Below are 19291 nucleotides of genomic sequence, written 5' to 3' on the forward strand. Positions count from 1 at the left end.
GAAAGGTGTAAATTAGAAACATCGAAGTTTGAAATTATGAAACTATTTATTGAACTCAGAATAGAAAGGTAATACAAAAAAAGTTAAAACAAATGCACCTGTGGCCATCACCGCCCCCCTGGATCGCTGCAGCGCCCACTTTGGGAATCACTGATCTAGAGCTTCCAATTATTCTTTCCAATAGAATGCTACGCTTTTGTCCTTACTAAAGCAAATGATTATTGAGAGCAATGGTTTTATTACAACACTATTATAAAATTATAAAAAAAAATTGCTGAGCCCTGACCGGTTTGGCTCAGTGGATAGAGCATCGGCCTGCAGACTCAAGGGTCCCGGGTTCGATTCCAGTCAAGGGCATGTACCTTGGTTGTGGGCACATCCCCAGTGGGGAGTGTGCAGAAGGCAGCTGATCGATGTTTCTCTCTCATTGATGTTTCTAACTCTCTATCCCTCTCCCTTCCTCTCTGTAAAAAATCAGTAAGATATATATATTTTTTTAAATTGCTGAAATAGGAAGTAACCCCTTTGCTCGCCATCACTTTATAGTTTCATGTTCAGCAGAAAGAACCAAAAATTTCAACTAAAAAAACACACCTTTATTTACCTCTTTCAAAGACAGTACATGTAGCATCTATAGAAATATTTTTTAAACTTGTTACTATAATTGTCTCCCCATTAGACTATTAGCCACCTAAGGGTTGCATTGTACTTTCAAAGTACCAAACATATAACAGATGTTCAATAACCCTACGTTGAATAAAAAATGCAAATAGCCCAGCTAGTGTGGCTCAGTGGTTGAGCATTGACCTATGAACCAGGAGGTCAGAGTTCGATTCCCAGTCAGGGCACATGCCCACGTTGCAGGCTCGGTCCCCAGTGGGGAGTGTGCAGGAGGCAGCCAATCAAATGATTCTCTCTCATCAATGATGTTTCTATCTCTCTCTCCCTCTCCCTCTCTCTGAAATCAATAAAAAATATTAAAAAATACAAACAGATACCTCTGTTTTGGTCTTCATTTTCGATGGTGTGGAGACTGCAGAAGATGTTTTTAATTCATCTTTCAGTTGTGAGATCTTTTCACCAAGCTCTTTCAAAGTCTTCATTATATTTGCTCTCTCTTCTGGTTTCATGTTTTTGTTTTTTTCTAGCTTGGATATTAGCATCTATAAAACAAACAGGAAAGAGTAAAACTATGCTTAGTAAAGTGTAATGTAAAAATAACCTTAAAATATTTACCATTAGGAGTATCTTTATAAAATCCATTTTATATTCCAATAGGCAAATAATGAGCTCTTGTCTTACCTTCTGGCATTCTATTTGTTTTTCTAACACTTCTTGCCTTTTTTTCCTCATATCTTGTTGTAGCTTCATTGCTTCCTATATGAATAGGTAAAGAAAAAATTAATAATGGATAACAAAATTTGCCAATGATACATAGGCTACTTTATTCTCAATTCATTTCTTCTGGGCCATCTCTATAATAAGATACATTTTCCTCCTGGTCAAAAAATGGCTGAAAACCAGAGATAAAACCTTCAACTATATTGTCCGAACACTTTCAATATAAAAACCTTTACATTTGCCCTGACCAGTATGGCTCAGTGGATAGAGTGTCAGCCTGCAGGCTGAAGGGTCCCAGGTTCGATTCTGGGCAAGGGCATGTACCTCGGTTGTGGGCACATCCCCAGGAGGGGGTGTGCAGGAGGCAGCTGATTGATGTTTCTAACTCTCTATCCCTCTCCCTTCCTCTCTGAAATCGATAAAGATCTATTAAAAAAGAAACAAGAAAAAAACCCTTTACATTTATAACTGTACTCTAAAAAGTATTTAAAATACTGAACATTAGTTAGCTGTATCTATGAGGTTCCTTCATTTGAATGACCTAAATGTAACTCTGAGGAAAAATAGGAAGTGTTTTCATTTGCCAATATAATAAGCCAAATCCTTATTTTTAAAGTTTAAAAATGTGAGATGAGCTACAGGCTAGAAACAATAGCAAAATATAATGTTTTTGCCAGGAAAATGTTGCTTCTACTCCTCTGTTAATTAAGTATCAAATTATGCTGAGTTAATATATATAAATATTTTATTTGAAAACTGTTTATATCTAAGATGATATGAAACTCAGAATTGAATCATCTGAATAATAACTACATAAAAGTTATATTTTATGTGAAATATTATCTAACTTGAAAAGTCAGAAAGAACAAAAAATAAATAATGAAATGAAATGTCTGCTTCTAGTCCTTGGAGAATGAAAAATTTTTCAGCTTGGTGTTGTTTACTTTTGCACAGAAAAAAGTCTTCCCTTGTGCTTGATGTAGCCACCGAAAGGCAATTGCAAGACATTTTCTCTGTTTGTTCACCTTTAGTTCAAGTGTACACTGCATCCAGCAGCAACTAAACAAACATGATGATGGAGTTCCATAACAACATCAACAGTCGAAGGTATTAACATAATCACTTAAGAACTCAGTGGGACCTTTTCTCTTTAACAAAAGAGGAATCAAAGCTGTTACCTGCTTCTTTTTAAGAACTTCTTGAACATCATGAGATTTAGACCCTGAACAAAGTTTTGAAGGAGTCTTTAAATTTGAAGAGCTGTAAATCATTTTTGGATGGCCTGGAGGTGAAAATATCTGTGAAACACAAACATGATTAAATTAAATCTTAGAAATGACTCAGTCATTTTTTATAAAGATGAATATATTTCTTTTTGGGGAGAGTTAAAGTTTATATTTTACATTTAAAAATGACATTTGTAAAACTAGTTCTTTATACATAAATTTAACTGGCACTCGAACAAAATAACAAAAATTGATGTTTAGCAATAATGTTGTGTTTCCGAATGCAATCACCTTTTTTCTCTCTTTTAAATTGAGATAAAGAACTACAAAACTATAGTTATATAAAAACTTGATATATCCATCACCAACAGCAACAATTATCCTATCTAATAATAGAAAAACATGGTAATTAACCGTACCTCCAACACGCTTCCCATTGGCTAATCAGGGTGATATGCAAATTAACTGCCAACCAAGATGGCGGCCGGCAGCCAGGCAGCTGAAGCGAACAGGAGGCTTGCTTGCTCCAGTGATGAAGGAAGCCAAGGTTCCCCGCCTGCCGCTGCCAGCCTCTGAGCTGCACTCTAAGCAACTATGTTGCAATTACAGAAGCTAAACAAACCCCATGCTTTCAGCCAGCTGGCCAGGCTGGAGTTGCAACAGTGTTTCAATTATAGAAGCTAAACAAAGCCCAGATACCTGCTTTCAGCAGCCAAGGTCTCAGAGCTGGAGCCGAGCCTCAGAGCTAAAGCCGGCTCTCAGCTCTGACAGCCATAGAAGGTAAATAAATCCCAGAATAAAAAAAGAAAAAAGAAAAAAAGGAGAGGTTGGGAGCTTCAGTCACCCGCCAGCCTAAAAACTGCCCTCAGCCCCTCACCCAGACTGGCCAGGCATCGCATTGGGGACCCCCACCCTGAAGGGGGTGTGACCAGCTGCAAACAGCCATCATCCCCTCATCTAGGCTGGCCAGGCACCCAAGCGGGACCCCCACCCTGATCCGGGACACCCTTCAAGGCAAACCAGCCAGCCCCCACCCGTGCACCAGGCCTCTATCCTATATAGTAAAAGGGTAATATGCAAACTGACCCTATCAGCAGAAGGACTGGGAATGACTGGTCACTATGACACACACTGACCTCCAGGGGGCAGACGCTCAATGCAGGAGCTGCCCTCTGGTGGTCAGGGAGCTCTCACATGGGAGGAGCTCTGCTCAGCCACAAGCTAGGCTGAGGCTGCCAGTACAGCGGTGGTGGTGGGAGCCTCTCCCGCCTCCTCAGCAGCACTAAGGATATCGACTGCAGTTTAGGCCTGCTCCCCGCTGGCAAGTGGACATCCCCCGAGGGCTGCCGGGCTGCCAGAGGGATGTCTGATTGCCATCTTAGGCCCAATCCCCCGGGGAGCAGGCCTAAGCCAGCAAGTGGTCACCCCCGAGGGGTCCCAGACTGCAAGAGGGCACAAGCCGGGCTGAGGGAACCCCTACCCCCGAATGCACAAATTTTTGTGCACCAGGCCTCTAGTCAATATATAAAATAACATTGTTTTATTTAAATCCCCAACTATATCTTTATACCAAATACATAATTTTAGATATAAATATATTTCTAAAAGGACTTTTAAAACATAACCATAACATCATCACACTTGCAAGTGAAGAGTAATTCTTTAATCTCATTAAATATTCACATCTCCAGATTGCATCATAATTTTCTAAATATTTTTCCCATTAGAATTGGGATCTATTAAAATCCATACAGTATAATTGGATACATGTTTTTAAAGTCGCCTTTAATTCTGTTCCCGCTCCTTCTTTTCCTTCAAAATTACTTGTCGAAGAAACCAGGTCACTGATCCTCTAGTATTCACCAGAGTATGGTGCCCTTAACTGTTCTGCTGTCCTCTAAATTTTTTAAAAAATTGATGAGGAGATATAGAGCTTTTATGATATTTTTTTCATTTTTGACAGGATTCTAATAATCTTGGACACTTCCTCACTTTCTGGTTTGACAAAATATTCCAGGGTCATCTGAAACATTGCCAGCCCCAGATCTTGGAGATAGCCATTTCCCTGGCTCCTTTGGGTGCTGGGGGTTGGGGATGAGGGCCATTACCATTGGGCTGGTCCTTGTTCCTAGACTTTTTCAGTGAATAAAGTTAGGAAAATGCTTTGGAGGTTTTTTGGTTGCTTATATGTTTTTTAAGATAAAATACTATCTGAATTTATAATAATTCTTTCAATTCAAATGCAAAAAGACTAGTGTTTTGACTTAATCTTATCCATCTTACATCTCTCTTTTCAAACAAAATGAAATCAGTTGTCAATGACACCAATGTAATTCCTCATTTGATTTATCCTACAATACTTACAAACCAGTTTCAGAACATCAAGAGAGCCAACAATATGATTGCTGAGCTTTTATAAATTGCTTTGTCCTCCTTAGGAATAAATAGTCAAATAACTGTGTTTTAGAGTACTCTCTATGCAGACATGCTAATTCATTTTTCGTTTTAATTTTCAGGGGTTACTTTCATTTCATTTTATAATTACACGTAGCATTTATTTATTTATTTATTTTAAATGTATTTTTTATTGACTTCAGAGAGGAAGGGAGAGGGAGAGAGATCAAAACATCAATGATGACAAAGAATCATTGATTGGCTGCCTCCTGCACACCCCCTACTGGGGATCGAGCCCACAACGTGGGTATGTGCCATTGACCAGAATCGAACTCAGGACCCTCCAGTCTGCAGGCCGATACTCTATCCACTGAGCCAAACCAGCTGACAAATCTACAAAACAAGACATACTCAAAAGTTGTCTACTTTGTTCCCTCCTTCTCATAGCTACAAGATTTAAATTATATGAATTTTTTTGTTTTTACTATTACAAACAACTGCTGACATGTGTTCATCACACCTTTCTTATACCAACAGTGGCTGACTATACATTTTTGTTCCATTTTGTCTTTTTAACTTAATACAGCCTAATTATCACATGGTATATATTCCTCATTCCTTTGTAAAATTGCATATACACTATTGTGTAGATGTACTACATATTAAGTAATTGGTACCTTACTGATGGACATTTGGGTTATTTCCAGTCTTTTGATATTATACTATATAGTCTATAGGTCTTAGTTTGACTAGCATACCTTTGGCATAGATTCTTAGAAGGAAGATTACAGGTTTAGAATAAATGCATACATAATTTTGCCAAATTTACTTTCGGGAGGGCTGTACCATTTAGCCTTTCTATCAGCATCTAAATCTCAGATCCTTTTGGAAATTATCCTTGTTTACTATGTAATTTTTTAAATGGATCAAATTCTCTGTTTTCTATACGGCTATCCAGTTAGCCCAACACCGTCCATATTTCCCCACAGATCTGAGATACTGTGTTGGCAAATATATTCTTATTTGCAACTGAGCCTATTTTTCGATCTTCTATTCTGTTCCACTGGTCTGTCTATGTGTCAAAATCAAATTGCATTAGTTATACAGACTTCAAAGCACTTTTTAATGTCTAGTAGAGCTAGCCCCTCTTGTTGTTTTTCAGCGTTTTCCTAACTCTTTGAAATAATTACCACGCTGGAGAGCCAGTGTTTATAGATATCTATACTAGAGGCCCAGTGCACAAAATTCATGCAGGGGGGGAGTCCCCTCCGCCCAGCCTGCACCCTCTCCAATCCAGGACTCCTTGGGGGATGTCCAGTCAGACATCCCTCTCACAATCCTGACCACTGGCTCCTAATCGCTCACCTGCCTGCCTGCCTGGTCACCTCTAACTACCCTCCCCTGCCGGCCTGATCACCCCTCACTGCCTCTGCGTGCTGGCCTGATCGCTCCCTAATTGCCCCCCCGGCCAGCCTGGTAGCCCCTAAATGACCCCCGCTGCCAGTCAGGTCGACACCAACTGCCCGCTCCCTGCCAGCCTGGTCGCTCCTAACTGCCCCCCCCGCCAGCCTGGTCACCCCCAACTGCCCCCCTCTGCTCGTCTGGTCACCCCTAACTGCCTCCCCTGCTGGCCTGGTCGCCCCCAACTGTCCCCACCAGCCTAGTCACCCCTCACTGCCCCCCCTGCCAGCCTAATCGCCCGCAACTGCCCCCCTGCTGGCCTGGTCACCCCCAACTGCACCCTCCCCCCCGCCGGCCTGGTCGTCCCTAACTGCCCCACCCCCTGCCGGCCTGGTCACCCCCAACTGCCCCCCTCTGCCAGCCTGGTCGCCCCCAACTGACCCCCCTGCTGGCCTGGTCGCCCTCAACTGCCCCCCTGCTGCCGGCCTGGTCACCCCTCAAGACCCTCACCAGCCTGGTCGCCCCACACAGCCTGCTTGTTCAGTTGTTTGGTCATCCCTCACTAACCCCCTTGAAGGCCTGGTTGTAGGCAGCCATCTTGTGAGGGTGTGAGGGTTAATTTGCATATTTCCTCTTTATTATATAGGATTATTACATAGGACTAGAGGCCCAGTGCACAAAAATTCATGCACTCAGGGGGGGTCTCTCAGCCCAGCCTGTGCCCTCTCACAGTTTGGGAGCCCTCAGCAGATGTCCACTTGCCAGCTTAGGCCCGGTCCCCGGGGAATTGGGCCTAAGCTGGCAGTCAGATATCCCTGTGGCAGCCTAGGAGCCCTCGGGGGATGTCCACCTGCCAGCTTAGGCCCACTCCCTGTGAGGAGCAGGCCTAAGCCACAGTTGGACATCCTTAGTGCTGCCGAGGGGGAGGGGAAGGCTCCCACCACCACACTGCACTTGCAGCCATCAGCCCGGCTTATGGCTGAGCTTAGCTCCCCCATGGGAGCGCACTGACCACCAGGGTAAGCTCCTACCTTGAGTGTCTGCCCCCTGGTGGTCAGTGTGCATCATAGCAACTGGTCATTCCTGGTTGTTTGGCCGTTAGGGTCAATTTGCATATTACCCTTTTATTATATAAGTTTCCTAAAAGCAAAAGGTACTATTTAAAATAAATTTTAATATTTGACTTTTAATTATAACAGAATCTCCTTTACTATGCTCTTCATTGTATTAAAGAGAAAAATTATAAAAGATATGAACTAATAAAGACATCTACCTATTAATAACTATCTAAAATTACCAAATTCCTACTTAGCTTTGAATAGAAAAAAATTTTAACTAGCAAATTTCTAGCTCCATCATGAAAATTAGGGAACTATATCCACCACACTTACAACAGCTGTCACACTTATCTGAGAAAAACAAGACATTACAAATCTGAATGGTAATCAATTTGTTAATTTCCTTGTTACTGAACAACTCTGAACATATCTGAGGCTCACAGAAACACACACCTGGCAATCATCACCAGCACCACCTGACTGATTTAACAAGTGTGCCGCATCACTCTGGTTAGCACTTGCGTGTCCAAGACGATGTTTCACAGGAACTTTGTTAAGAACATATGCACCCGGTGTCTGTGGTTTGCTCATCATCTGTATATACAAAATAAACACATATGTATGTGGCAAAAGTTTTTTAAATGCTCAGGAATGATATAAATTTAGGACATTGATTACTTAGGAAAAGAAGGTAAGAAAAAAATGGGAAGGGAAGGTGCTTTAATTATCTGTAAGGTTTTATTTTTTTAAGTGAAGTGGCAGATACATCAATGATTGTTATGTTATTATTCATACTTTTTTGGATGTCTTAAATATGTCACAACAAAATGCATGCATATATATGTATACTCATACAGAGATTCTAATAATTTTTGTATATTCTTTTTAATATGGAATGCTTTGACAGACTTAAGCATTTTAATTGACAGTAGCTTACTATAAATAGTGTGTTAGGAACCTCCTTCTTCCCACCTGAACTGCTCCTTTGCCTCCTTCCCTCCCCGGAGGTTGCCCAATGACGCTACTGTCCGCCCAGAAGGAGGGAAGCTGCAGCCGGGTTCCCAGCCAAGAGTGGTAGCAGGAAAATTCGCTGCCTCCACTGGAAATCAGTATTAAGTGGATGGGCTAGCACGGGCAACAGACATCAGGACTGCAGCAAGTAGGTCCTGTATGTCTCATCATTTAGCTAATAGAGTCGAAAAGTTTCTGTAAGGACCAGATCCACAACCTCTACAATGGGTTAGAGGCCCGGTGGGGAGCCAGACCCGAAGTGGGGAGCCAATGGGTTAGAGGACTCGTGCACCGGTGGGGTCCCTCAACCTAACCTACAGGGATCAGACCAAAACCAGCTCTCCAACATCCCCCAAGGGGTCCTGGATTGCAAGAGAGTGGTTCTCAGGTGACGCACCCCGGAATTGGGCTCCCTCCTCTCTGGTTCACCCAAGAACCACAGCTGCCAAGTCACCGCAGCTCCGCAGCTCCTGCGTTGAGCATCTGCCCCCTGGTGGTCAGTGCGCATCATAGCTACCGGTCAGCTGGTCAAATGGTAGGCCGGTTGCTTAGGCTTTTAAACACAGATTCTTGGGCCCTACACATAGCAATTCTGATTCAACAGATGTGGGGAGGCCTAAGAAATTGCTCCCAGGAGATCATATGCTGCTGATCTGCAGATCAAGTTGAGTGGCTCTGGTGTAGAAGACCAAAGGACTGCAAACTGAGGAACACTGATCTAGAGGAAGGGACTAGAGGACCTCTAATTCCATGTGAACTAGTAGATTACCTTCTGGATACCTCCATGTACCGTTGCAGTAGAAGACTGCTGATGAAGGTGCTGTGGCAGGTGATGGTGCTGTTGTGACATGTGACTAAGTGTTTGCTGTTGTTGCAGGAGCAGCTGTGCTGGGGACTGTAGTGCTGGTTGCTCATTGTTTTCTCTATGCCACAGGACTCGAATGAATCGGTTATTTAGAACAGCTTCAGTGCTAGAAATGGCTTTCCTGGCCTCCTCATTGGTAAGATATTGGATAAGGGCTGCTTCTGGATCTCCCTTAAAAGCAACCTGTAAGAAAAAACAAAATCAACAACAAAAACAGATATTAACAGATAATTAAATGGAAAGAAATTGATAAATAATTCAGAAGTAGAAAACAGCCTGCTGAAATCCATTGTGAATTCTTTGTAAAATAAAGTTCTCTATCCACTAAAAGATGATATGCCTATTTCAAAATTATATATAGAAGAATGTTAGATTCCATAAATAATCCTACTATTACCTAACCACTGAAGAGATATTAGATTCCTCCATGATATCACACATCCAAACTAACACCAGAGATACAATAACAAGCAAACAAAATACCACATAAAGACCCAGAAGAAAAAAGGTAACTGTATAATCTCAGGGTCTGAAAAGACCTTTATACATACCTACAAAAGTAGGATCTATAAAGACAAACAGCAGATTTGACAATGTAAAATTTAAAAACCTGTCAGTCCAAACAAGCCATAAACAAAATAAATGACAAATGGAAAAGCTATTTTTAATATATATGACAAGCAAAAGCTTAGAAACACATTATTATAAATGCTTTTGTAAAAAAAAAAAAAAAAAATGGACAAAGACCATGGATAGGTAAATATAAAAGAACTGTAAATGGTCTATATAAATTACAGTCTACATAGTAATAAAAAAAAGCAAATTATAACAAATAATTTTTCACTTAAATCCATTACAAAAATTTAATGAATCCATACTACAGTGCTGATGAGGTTTTAGACACTAAATTTGGGAGTATCAATTGGCACAACCCTTTTGGAGAACAATTTGGTAATTCAAATAAAAGGTCTTAAAATTCCCTTTAATTCAGCAATGCATCATAAAAAATGATGAAAGATGTATCCACAAGGAAGTGCACCACACATTTTTTATATAGAAAAAAATAAATTCCCAACAAGAAGAGCTATACAGAAGAATTAAACTATGCCCTCCCCACCTCCAAATTCATATGTTGAAACCTTAACTTCCATGAGGCTATTCAGAAATAAGCTTTAAGGATAGGCTTTTCAGAGGTAATTGAGGTTAAATGAGATCATAAAGGTGGAGCCCTAATCAGAGGAATTAAATGTGTACCAATTTTGCTCTCAGGGGTAAAATTTGCTTAAAAATCTCTCTCTCAGAGAAACCAAGATGGCGGCATAGGTTAACGCCGGAGTTTGCTGCCTCGAACAACCACTTCAAAAATACAACTAAAAGACGGAACAGACATCACCCAGAACCACAGGAAGGCTGGCTGAGTGGAAATCCTACAACTAGAAGGAAAGAGAAATCCATACCGAGACTCAGAGGAGGCGCAGTGCGTAAGTGAAATACTAAGGTGCAGAGTGCATGTGGAGCGGGCCGGCGGTGGAGGGCACGGTTGTTGTTTTCAATCGGGAGGGAGTTTCAGACTCTGAGCTCCAGATCCAGGCGAGTTTCTAGGGACCCAGACTCAAACGGGAGAAGCGGGACTGTCTGGCTTTGGTCGGATCGCGAATGCAGCTTTCTCTCCCGGGACTCTGAGAGGCAGAGCCCCTGGGGACGGATCTGAGAGCAGCCAAAACTGCTCGCTCCGCCCGCCCTGTAGATCCCCAGGGACCCGCCCCGCCCAAGCCCTGCACAGAGGCATTTGCCGGATAGCCTTAGGCAAATGCTAGACTAACACCGCCCTAGAGATCCAGCACAGAAGCTCTCCCACTGCAGACACAGCTGACTCTCATAGCCAGTTAGCCTGGAGGTCAATTCACCCCCAGTATTGCTGACAACAATCAAGGCTTAACTACAATAAGACTGCACACAAAGACCACAAGGGGGGGTGCACCAAGAAAGCATAAAAAATGTGGAGACAAAGAAACATGACAGAAATGGAGGATATAGAGCTAAAAAACGCACTTTTACGGTCTTTCAATAATTTTCTAGAAACTGCAGATAAACTTGATGAGATCCTCAAGAAATCTAATGAGACCCTCGATGTTCTGATAAAGAACCAACTAGAAATTAAGCATACACTGACTGAAATAAAGAATACTATACAGACACCCAACAGCAGACCAGAGGAGCACAAGAATCAACTCAAAGATTTGAAATGTGAAGAAGCAAAAAACACCCAACTGGAAAAGCAAAATGAAAAAAGAATCCGAAAATACGAAGATAGTGTAAGGAGCCTTTGGGTCAGTTTCAAGGATACCAACATCAGAATTATAGGGGTGCCAGAAGATGAGAGAGAGCAAGATATTGAAAACCTATTTGAAGAAATCATGACAGAAAACTTCCCCCACCTGGTGAAAGAAATGGACTTACAGGTCCAAGAAGCGCAGAGAACCCCAAACAAAAGGAATCCAAAGAGGACCACACCAAGACACATCATAATTAAAATGCCAAGAGCAAAAGACAAAGAGAGAATCTTAAAAGCAGCAAGAGAAAGACAGTCAGTTACCTACAAGGGAGTACCCATATGACTGTCAGCTGATTTCTCAACAGAAACTTTGCAGGCCAGAAGGGAATGGCAAGAAATATTCAAAGTGATGAATACCAAGAACCTACAACCAAGATTAATTTATCCAGCAAAGCTATCATTCAGAATTGAAGGTCAGATAAAGAGCTTCACAGATAAGGAAAAGCTAAAGGAGTTCATCACCACCAAACCAGTATTATACGAAATGCTGAAAGGTATCCTTTAAGAAGAGGAAGAAGAAGAAAAAGGTAAAGATACAAATTATGAACAACAAACATGCATCTATCAACAAGTGAATCTAAGAATCAAGTGAATAAGTAATCTGATGTACAGAATGAACTGGTGATTATAATAGAATCAGGGACATAGAAAGGGAATGGACTGACTATTCTTGGGGGGGAAAGGAGTGTGGGAGATGCGGGAAGAGACTGGACAAAAATCGTGCACCTATGGAGAACCTAGACACAGAACCTAGAGACAGAACCTAGAGACAGAGAGAAACCAAGATGGCAGCATAGGTTAACGTGGAGTTTGCTGCCTCGAACAACCACTTCAAAAATACAACTAAGCCCTAACTGGTTTGGCTCAGTGGATAGAGCATCAGCCTGCAGACTGAAAGGTCCCAGGTTCAATTCCAGTCAAGGGCATGTACCTTGGTTGCAGGCACATCCCCAGTAGGAGGTGTGCAGGAGGCAGCTGATCGATGTTTCTCTCCCATCGATGTTTCTAACTCTCTATCCCTCTCCCTTCCTCTCTGTAAAAATATCAATAAAATATATTAAAAAAAAAAAAATACAACTAAAAGACGGAACGGACATCATCCAGAACCACAGGAAGGCTGGCTGAGTGGAAGTTCTACAACTAGGAGGAACCAAGAATCAGAGGAGGCGCAGTGCTGAAGTAAAATACTAAGGTGCGGAGTGCGCGCGGTGCGGGCTGGTGGCTGAGGGCGCGGTTGACTGTTTCAATCCAGAGGGAGCCTCAGACTCTGAGCTCCAGATCCGGGCGAGTCTCTAGGGACGCAGACTCAAACGGGAGAAGCAGGACTGTCTGGCTACGGTCCCTCCGAGGTTTGCAGCGGTTGCTGGGGGGGTTGCTGGGACAAAGAGGCAGAGCCCCTGGGGACAGACTGAGAGCAACCATAACTGCTCCCTCCTCCGCCCTGTTGATCCCGTGAGATCCGCCCCGCCCAAGCCCTGCACAGAGGCATTTGCTGGATAGCCTCAGGCAAAGGCTAGATTAGCACCTCCCTAGAGGACACAAGTTCTTCCACTGCAGACATAGCTGATTATCACAGCCAGTCAGCCTGGAGGTCAAATCCCTCTAGTATTAACTACAACAATCAAGGCTTAACTACAACAAGACTGCGCACAAAGATTACCAGGGGGTGTACCAAGAAAGCGTAAAAAATGCGGAGACAAAGAAACAGGACAAAACTATCAAGGGAGGATATTGAGTTCAGAACCACACTTTTGAGGTCTCTCAAGAGGCTTCTAGAGTCTGTCGATAAACTTGATGAGATGTACAGGAAATCTAATGAGACCCTCGATGGTGTGATAAAGGACCATCTAGAAAGTAAGCATACACTGACTGAAATAAAGAATATTATACAGACTCCCAATAGCAGACCAGAGGAGTGCAAGAATCAAGTCAAAGATTTGAAATGCGAAGAAGCAAAAAACACCCAACCAGAAAAGCAAAATGAAAAAAGAACCCAAAAATACGAAGATAGTGTAAGGAGCCTCTGGGACAGCTTCAAACGTACCAACATCAGAATTATAGGGGTGCCAGAAGATGAGAGAGAGCAAGATACTGAAAACCTATTTGAAGAAATAATGACAGAAAACTTCCCCCACCTGGTGAAAGAAATAGACTTACAGGTCCAGGAAGCGCAGAGAACCCCAAACAAAAGGAATCCAAAGAGGACCACACCAAGACACATCATAATTAAAATGCCAAGAGCAAAAGACAAAGAGAGAATCTTAAAAGCAGCAAGAGAAAGACAGTCAGTTACCTACAAGGGAGTACCCATATGACTGTCAGCTGATTTCTCAACAGAAACTTTGCAGGCCAGAAGGGAATGGCAAGAAATATTCAAAGTGATGAATACCAAGAACCTACAACCAAGATTAATTTATCCAGCAAAGCTATCATTCAGAATTGAAGGTCAGATAAAGAGCTTCACAGATAAGGAAAAGCTAAAGGAGTTCATCACCACCAAACCAATATTATATGAAATGCTGAAAGGTATCCTTTAAGAAGAGGAAGAAGAAGAAAAAGGTAAAGATACAAATTATGAACAACAAATATGCATCTATCAACAAATGAATCTAAGAATCAAGTGAATAAATAACCTGATGTACAGAATGAACTGGTGATTATAATAGAATCAGGGACATAGAAAGGGAATGGACTGACTATTATTGGGGGGAAAAGGGGTGTGGGAGATGCGGGAAGAGACTGGACAAAAATCGTGCACCTATGGATGAGGACAGTGGGTGGGGAGTGAGGGCGGAGGGTGGGGTGGGAGCTGGAAGGAGGGGAGTTATGGGGGGAAAAAAAGAGGAACAAATGTAATAATCTGAACAATAAAGATTTAAAAAAAAAAAAAAGAACCTAGAGACAGAACCTAGCAAGAGAACATGGCAAAAGATCCTGGATAGAACCTGGCTACAGAACTTGGCTGGAGAACCTAGCAAGAGAACCTGTACACAGAACTTGGCTGGAGATCTTGGACAGAACTTGGCTGGAGATCCTGGAGGGAGAACCTCACTATGCTGATGAACTGAACCCTGTCTCCATGTCATTCCTTCTTCGCCGACTCCGTCCACACCTTTGGGGACCCCTGGACCCGCTGGGGTTGGACCCCAGCATAGAAGAAAATAGAATGGGTAGAAAAAAACTGTGTGAATTTACAATAAAAAGTATCTACTAATACAAAAAAAAAAAAAAAATCGTGCACCTATGGATGAGGACAGTGGGTGGGGAGTGAGGGCGGAGGGTGGGGCGGGAACTGGGAGGAGGGGAGTTATGGGGGGAAAAAAAGAGGAACAAATGTAATAATCTGAACAATAAAGATTTAATTAAAAAAAAAAATCTCTCTCGCAAAAAAAAAAAAGTAGTTTGGCTCAATTCTTTGAAATACCAAGTCCCCCAATACAACCACCTTCTTCTTCTTGTTTTTAAATCCTCACCTGCGGATGTGTTTTTATTGATTTTTAGAGAGAAAAACATCGATGTGAGACAGAAACATCGATCAGCTGCCTCCCAAACACACCCTGAGCGGGGATAGAACCCACAACCTAGATATGTGCCCTGATTGGGAAATTGAACCCAGTTTATGGGATGATGATCCAAGCAACGGAGCCACCTGGCCAGAGCTACCTTCATAAACTCAGTTATATAAATTATATTTTTATTTGATGGTAATACCAAGTATCAGGGGTAACTGACTGAAATTCCAACTTAAATAGGCCACCAAGTACCCTCAATTATAGCGTAACACCAACCACAAATTCATAAATTCAAATATCTACTAAGCAGACAGCAAAATACAAAAACTACAATTTGATGTTAGAAAACACGTTGCACTGCCTAAAAGTCTCAAGATTAGAACCAGCCTTAACCAATAACTAATTTACCACAATATAAAAGTGAGTCAGTGAACAAAATGACAATAGCAGAAATTACCAAGAATCTCACCTACCTAGTTAGAATACTAAAGCAGGCAATAAAGTCATCTGTCCAGAGATAAAACTATAAAAATACAGTAACTGACCCAGTGACTCTCAGGAAGAGGTTGCAGAGAAGAACCAAATCAATTTAAAAGAACAAATTCAGCTTAACAATTCCATCATTAAGTTGGGCATACAGATAGGTAGTGTTAGCAAAGAAGATAATACTAATCACTGGCTCATTTAAACAAGGTGAGCTGGTAGTAATATTTTCAAAAATGCATTGAATACATGAATTCTGTCATGAACATAGCCACATTTACCTGGATGTTAACAATAGTTCCAAATTTGCTGAAGTGTTCATTGAGCTTGGTAATGTTGTTCAATTCCTGAGGAATTTTCTTGACTTCTAACTTTGTATTCGTATACTGATTCTTTCTTAAGAATCCTGGTTTACTCTGATTGTTATTCCCTTGCCTGAAAGAAAAAATGCCATAAAGAATAATGCCCTAGGAAATCTTGGTTAACTAATAAATCTTGGTTAACTCTCTCTCACCTTATGCCTAACCAAGATATATATATAAGATTACAAAGAACATAAGGCTACATTTATGAAATGTCTTTTGTAAGCACTTAACACTCTTCATAAAGTACAAAATAATTTTCACATTAATTAAATGGGATTAGAATAGGCAGAGAGAAAGAACACTGAATGGCCAAAATCACAAAAAGAAAAGGCCCAACTAAGTTTAAAAGTCATGCTAAAAAGATATACCACAACTACCAAGGAATCTTTAAGCAAGAAAAGAATATATTTTTTACAGTGCATTTTTCAACTTCTGCAAAAGTACAGATTTTTTTTTCCTTTTTACTCATTTCCAGAGTCTTAATTCTTAATATTGGGTTAGGCCTAGAAATAAGTAGTACAAATTACCAATATCTATTATAAATATTCTGTTAGCTTTTCAATTTTTAAGACATTCTAAGGATGCCTCAGGGAACCCTAACTTTGACACACACAGTTTGATAATCATTGATTAACGACAATTCTTAATTATACAAATTTACTAATGCAAGCAAAAATAATAAAAGCACCAATTCAATGCTACTAATTAGCAAATTATCTTACTTTCCAAGCCAAGGTTTCTTTGTGAGTGGCCCTTCCAAGCCACCCACAGCTCTTTTCCGGCTATCTGGTTCAAGAACTACTCTGGTTATGTTGCTATTAATTGAAACAGGAACTGGTGGTTCAGTCTGGATGACAATGTTAGCAGCTGTTGGAAACAAAAATTAACATTACTGACATTGCATTACATTTGGGGAGATTCAAAATGATTAAAAGCTAAAAAGCACTGTGAATAGCACCCAACTAAGACCACTTCCTTTTCAGAAACACCTAAGCAACAAGAAAAACTTATCATTGCCTTGCCTTCTTTTTCTCTTTTTAAAAAATAATACAATACCTAAGTTAAAAAATAGGCAACCCCAATGTAGCAAATGATTCAGGCAAAAATCATTAATAGATGCAAAAAAAGAAAATCAGTGAAAGATGGTTGGAAAACAAGGTATTTATCTGGTGCCAAAGTATCACTCCATGAATTATTTACTTTACAATGAAGAGATTGAACAATTATCACCTTAGGCAAGCAATCAAACTTAGCACCATAAATACAGTAAAATTATTTGTCTTGTGATGTAATTAAACAAGAAATTCACCTGGATAGAATATTACTATGGAATTATGATTTTTCTTGTGTGCAATAATAATATTGTGCTTATATAGGACTATGTCATGTCTTATTTTTAGATGAAGCAAAAGTATCACAATCTATGATTTCAAGTGGTTCAAGAAAAAAAATGTGGGAAGGTGAAGAGGGGAAAGGGGACCAAATATAGGTGACAGAAGACTAGACTTTGGATGGTGAGCACACAGTACAATATACAGATAATGTATTACAGAATTATACACTTGAAATTTATATAATGTGTTAACCAATGTCACCTTAATAAATTTAATTTTTTTAAAAGAAAAAAATGTGAGGGGAAGAAGAAGGCAGGGAGAGACAACAACAGTGTGTGGGCACACAAGCAAGCATTCCAGCCCAAAGGTGACAAACATTAACCCTTTGCACTCCAAACCATTCTGGACATTGGCTACCAGCTACTCGACGCTACTTTGTGGCGGAAATGTGCATTTACAGACCCTCATATTATTTAGTATAATTTTGGAACCAAGTAACGTATTATAATGATATTGGACTTATATGAATTGGGTGACATCGAGGAATGTATATTTGCAAAAAGAACAATATTTTATTGTTTATAATTTTGTACAGTATGATAAGTTTTGTAACACTCCCCAATATGCATTGCAGGCTGATTAGTGCATGTTTGACAGTAATAAGTGGTTTGACGCCTGCCACCAGGTGTTTTCCTGTTAGAACACACAATGCAGTCCCGTTTTCTTTGTCCCACATCGGGAATATGTAGTTTATTGTTTAATCCGACACAAAACCCGCTGGCATTTCTTGTATATATCTTAGTAATTTTACGATATTTTGATTTAATTTCTTGTGCCATTTCAAGATAAAACTTCAGGGAAACATGCATGTCTCAAAAAGTTGCGTTGAAATAACTCAATTCCCCGTAATCACTAATAAACTGCAATGTCCCCTGAGAGGGGACATCCGAGTGATATGCTAGAATTCCGATGTCCCCTGAGAGGGGACAGCGGAGTGCAAAGGGTTAACAACTGGTGAATCTAAGTGAAGGTATTTAGGTGTTTATTATACTTCATTGATTTTCTATAGGTTTAAAAAAATTTTAACTCAAAAGTTGAAAAAGTGCAAAGCCAGTATTATAAATTGGCACATTTCACTGACAACAGTTAAGATTAAAATACTACAAGAAACGGTCTTTACAATGGATTATCTCTTGGTGGGAAGAGGGTGATAAACAAAAAGGTAACTCAAAACTATGCCTGTTATACTGAGTATTCTCCCTAACTAGCAATTCCACTAAAATAAAATTAGCAGCAAAGAAAAACATATGTAGGACTGGATGTTGGGGTAAGAATGGGGCTTGCTAGTATGTTCCATCTGTGTGACAGGAAATTATGATGCCGATTAATTCATTTAACATATATTTCTTGAGCATCTGCTATAGCTCAACCTTGGGTATAAATTAGTGAATAAAATATGATCCCTGCCCTTGGGCTTGTGTTTTCAGAGGATAGTGGATGAGAAAGCAATTGTGATGACATGAAGCATTCTAGAATGTGAGATATCATTATGTCTTCCCTAAAATAGTTATCACCACCTGACAGGGCCTAATGCTTTTCTTTCTGAAGTGCTTTATAAAAAAGGAAAAAGATATAGCTTGAGATTAAGTTATTGTCCCAGATGACAAAGCAAGCCTCTTGTATAAAAACCACATAACTTTTACACTGAGAGATTCATGAATTGCTGTATATAAATGTACAGATAGACCAGGCTAATGACAAAGAGGACTTGAAATTTTGAGAATATGCTCTTCTCACTAATTTCCATTACTTGGCAACAATGTATAATTTATAGCACTGAAGGAAGAACATATTCTTTGGAATTAGATAGACGTGGATTCAAATTCAAATTCTTATTAATAGCTGTGTGGCCTGAAATAAGTTCTTTAACCTCTCTAAGCCTGAGAACCTTTATCTATAAAAAGAG

General features: G+C 40.5%; 1 protein-coding gene across 6 annotated transcripts in view; it reads right to left on the reverse strand.

The window, feature by feature from the left end:
* The window catches only part of RBM27 (RNA binding motif protein 27), a 78882-nt gene that overhangs the window by 21506 nt on the left and 38085 nt on the right, over window positions 1-19291 (reverse strand). For all 6 annotated transcript variants that reach the window (XM_070414682.1, XM_070414677.1, XM_070414678.1 and 3 more), the window contains 7 exons: window positions 16714-16858; window positions 15908-16061; window positions 9201-9479; window positions 7874-8014; window positions 2520-2639; window positions 1303-1377; window positions 999-1163 (listed from right to left, as the gene is read on the reverse strand). In XM_070414682.1, coding sequence (XP_070270783.1) covers window positions 999-1163; window positions 1303-1377; window positions 2520-2639; window positions 7874-8014; window positions 9201-9479; window positions 15908-16061; window positions 16714-16858 — 1079 coding nt within the window. The remainder of the gene's footprint in view (window positions 1-998; window positions 1164-1302; window positions 1378-2519; window positions 2640-7873; window positions 8015-9200; window positions 9480-15907; window positions 16062-16713; window positions 16859-19291) is intronic.

This window comes from Myotis yumanensis, unplaced genomic scaffold (genome assembly GCF_028538775.1).
Source record: "Myotis yumanensis isolate MYYU_CA2020_CCGP unplaced genomic scaffold, mMyoYum1.0.hap1 SCAF_5, whole genome shotgun sequence".
Classification (NCBI taxonomy): Eukaryota; Metazoa; Chordata; class Mammalia; order Chiroptera; family Vespertilionidae; genus Myotis; species Myotis yumanensis.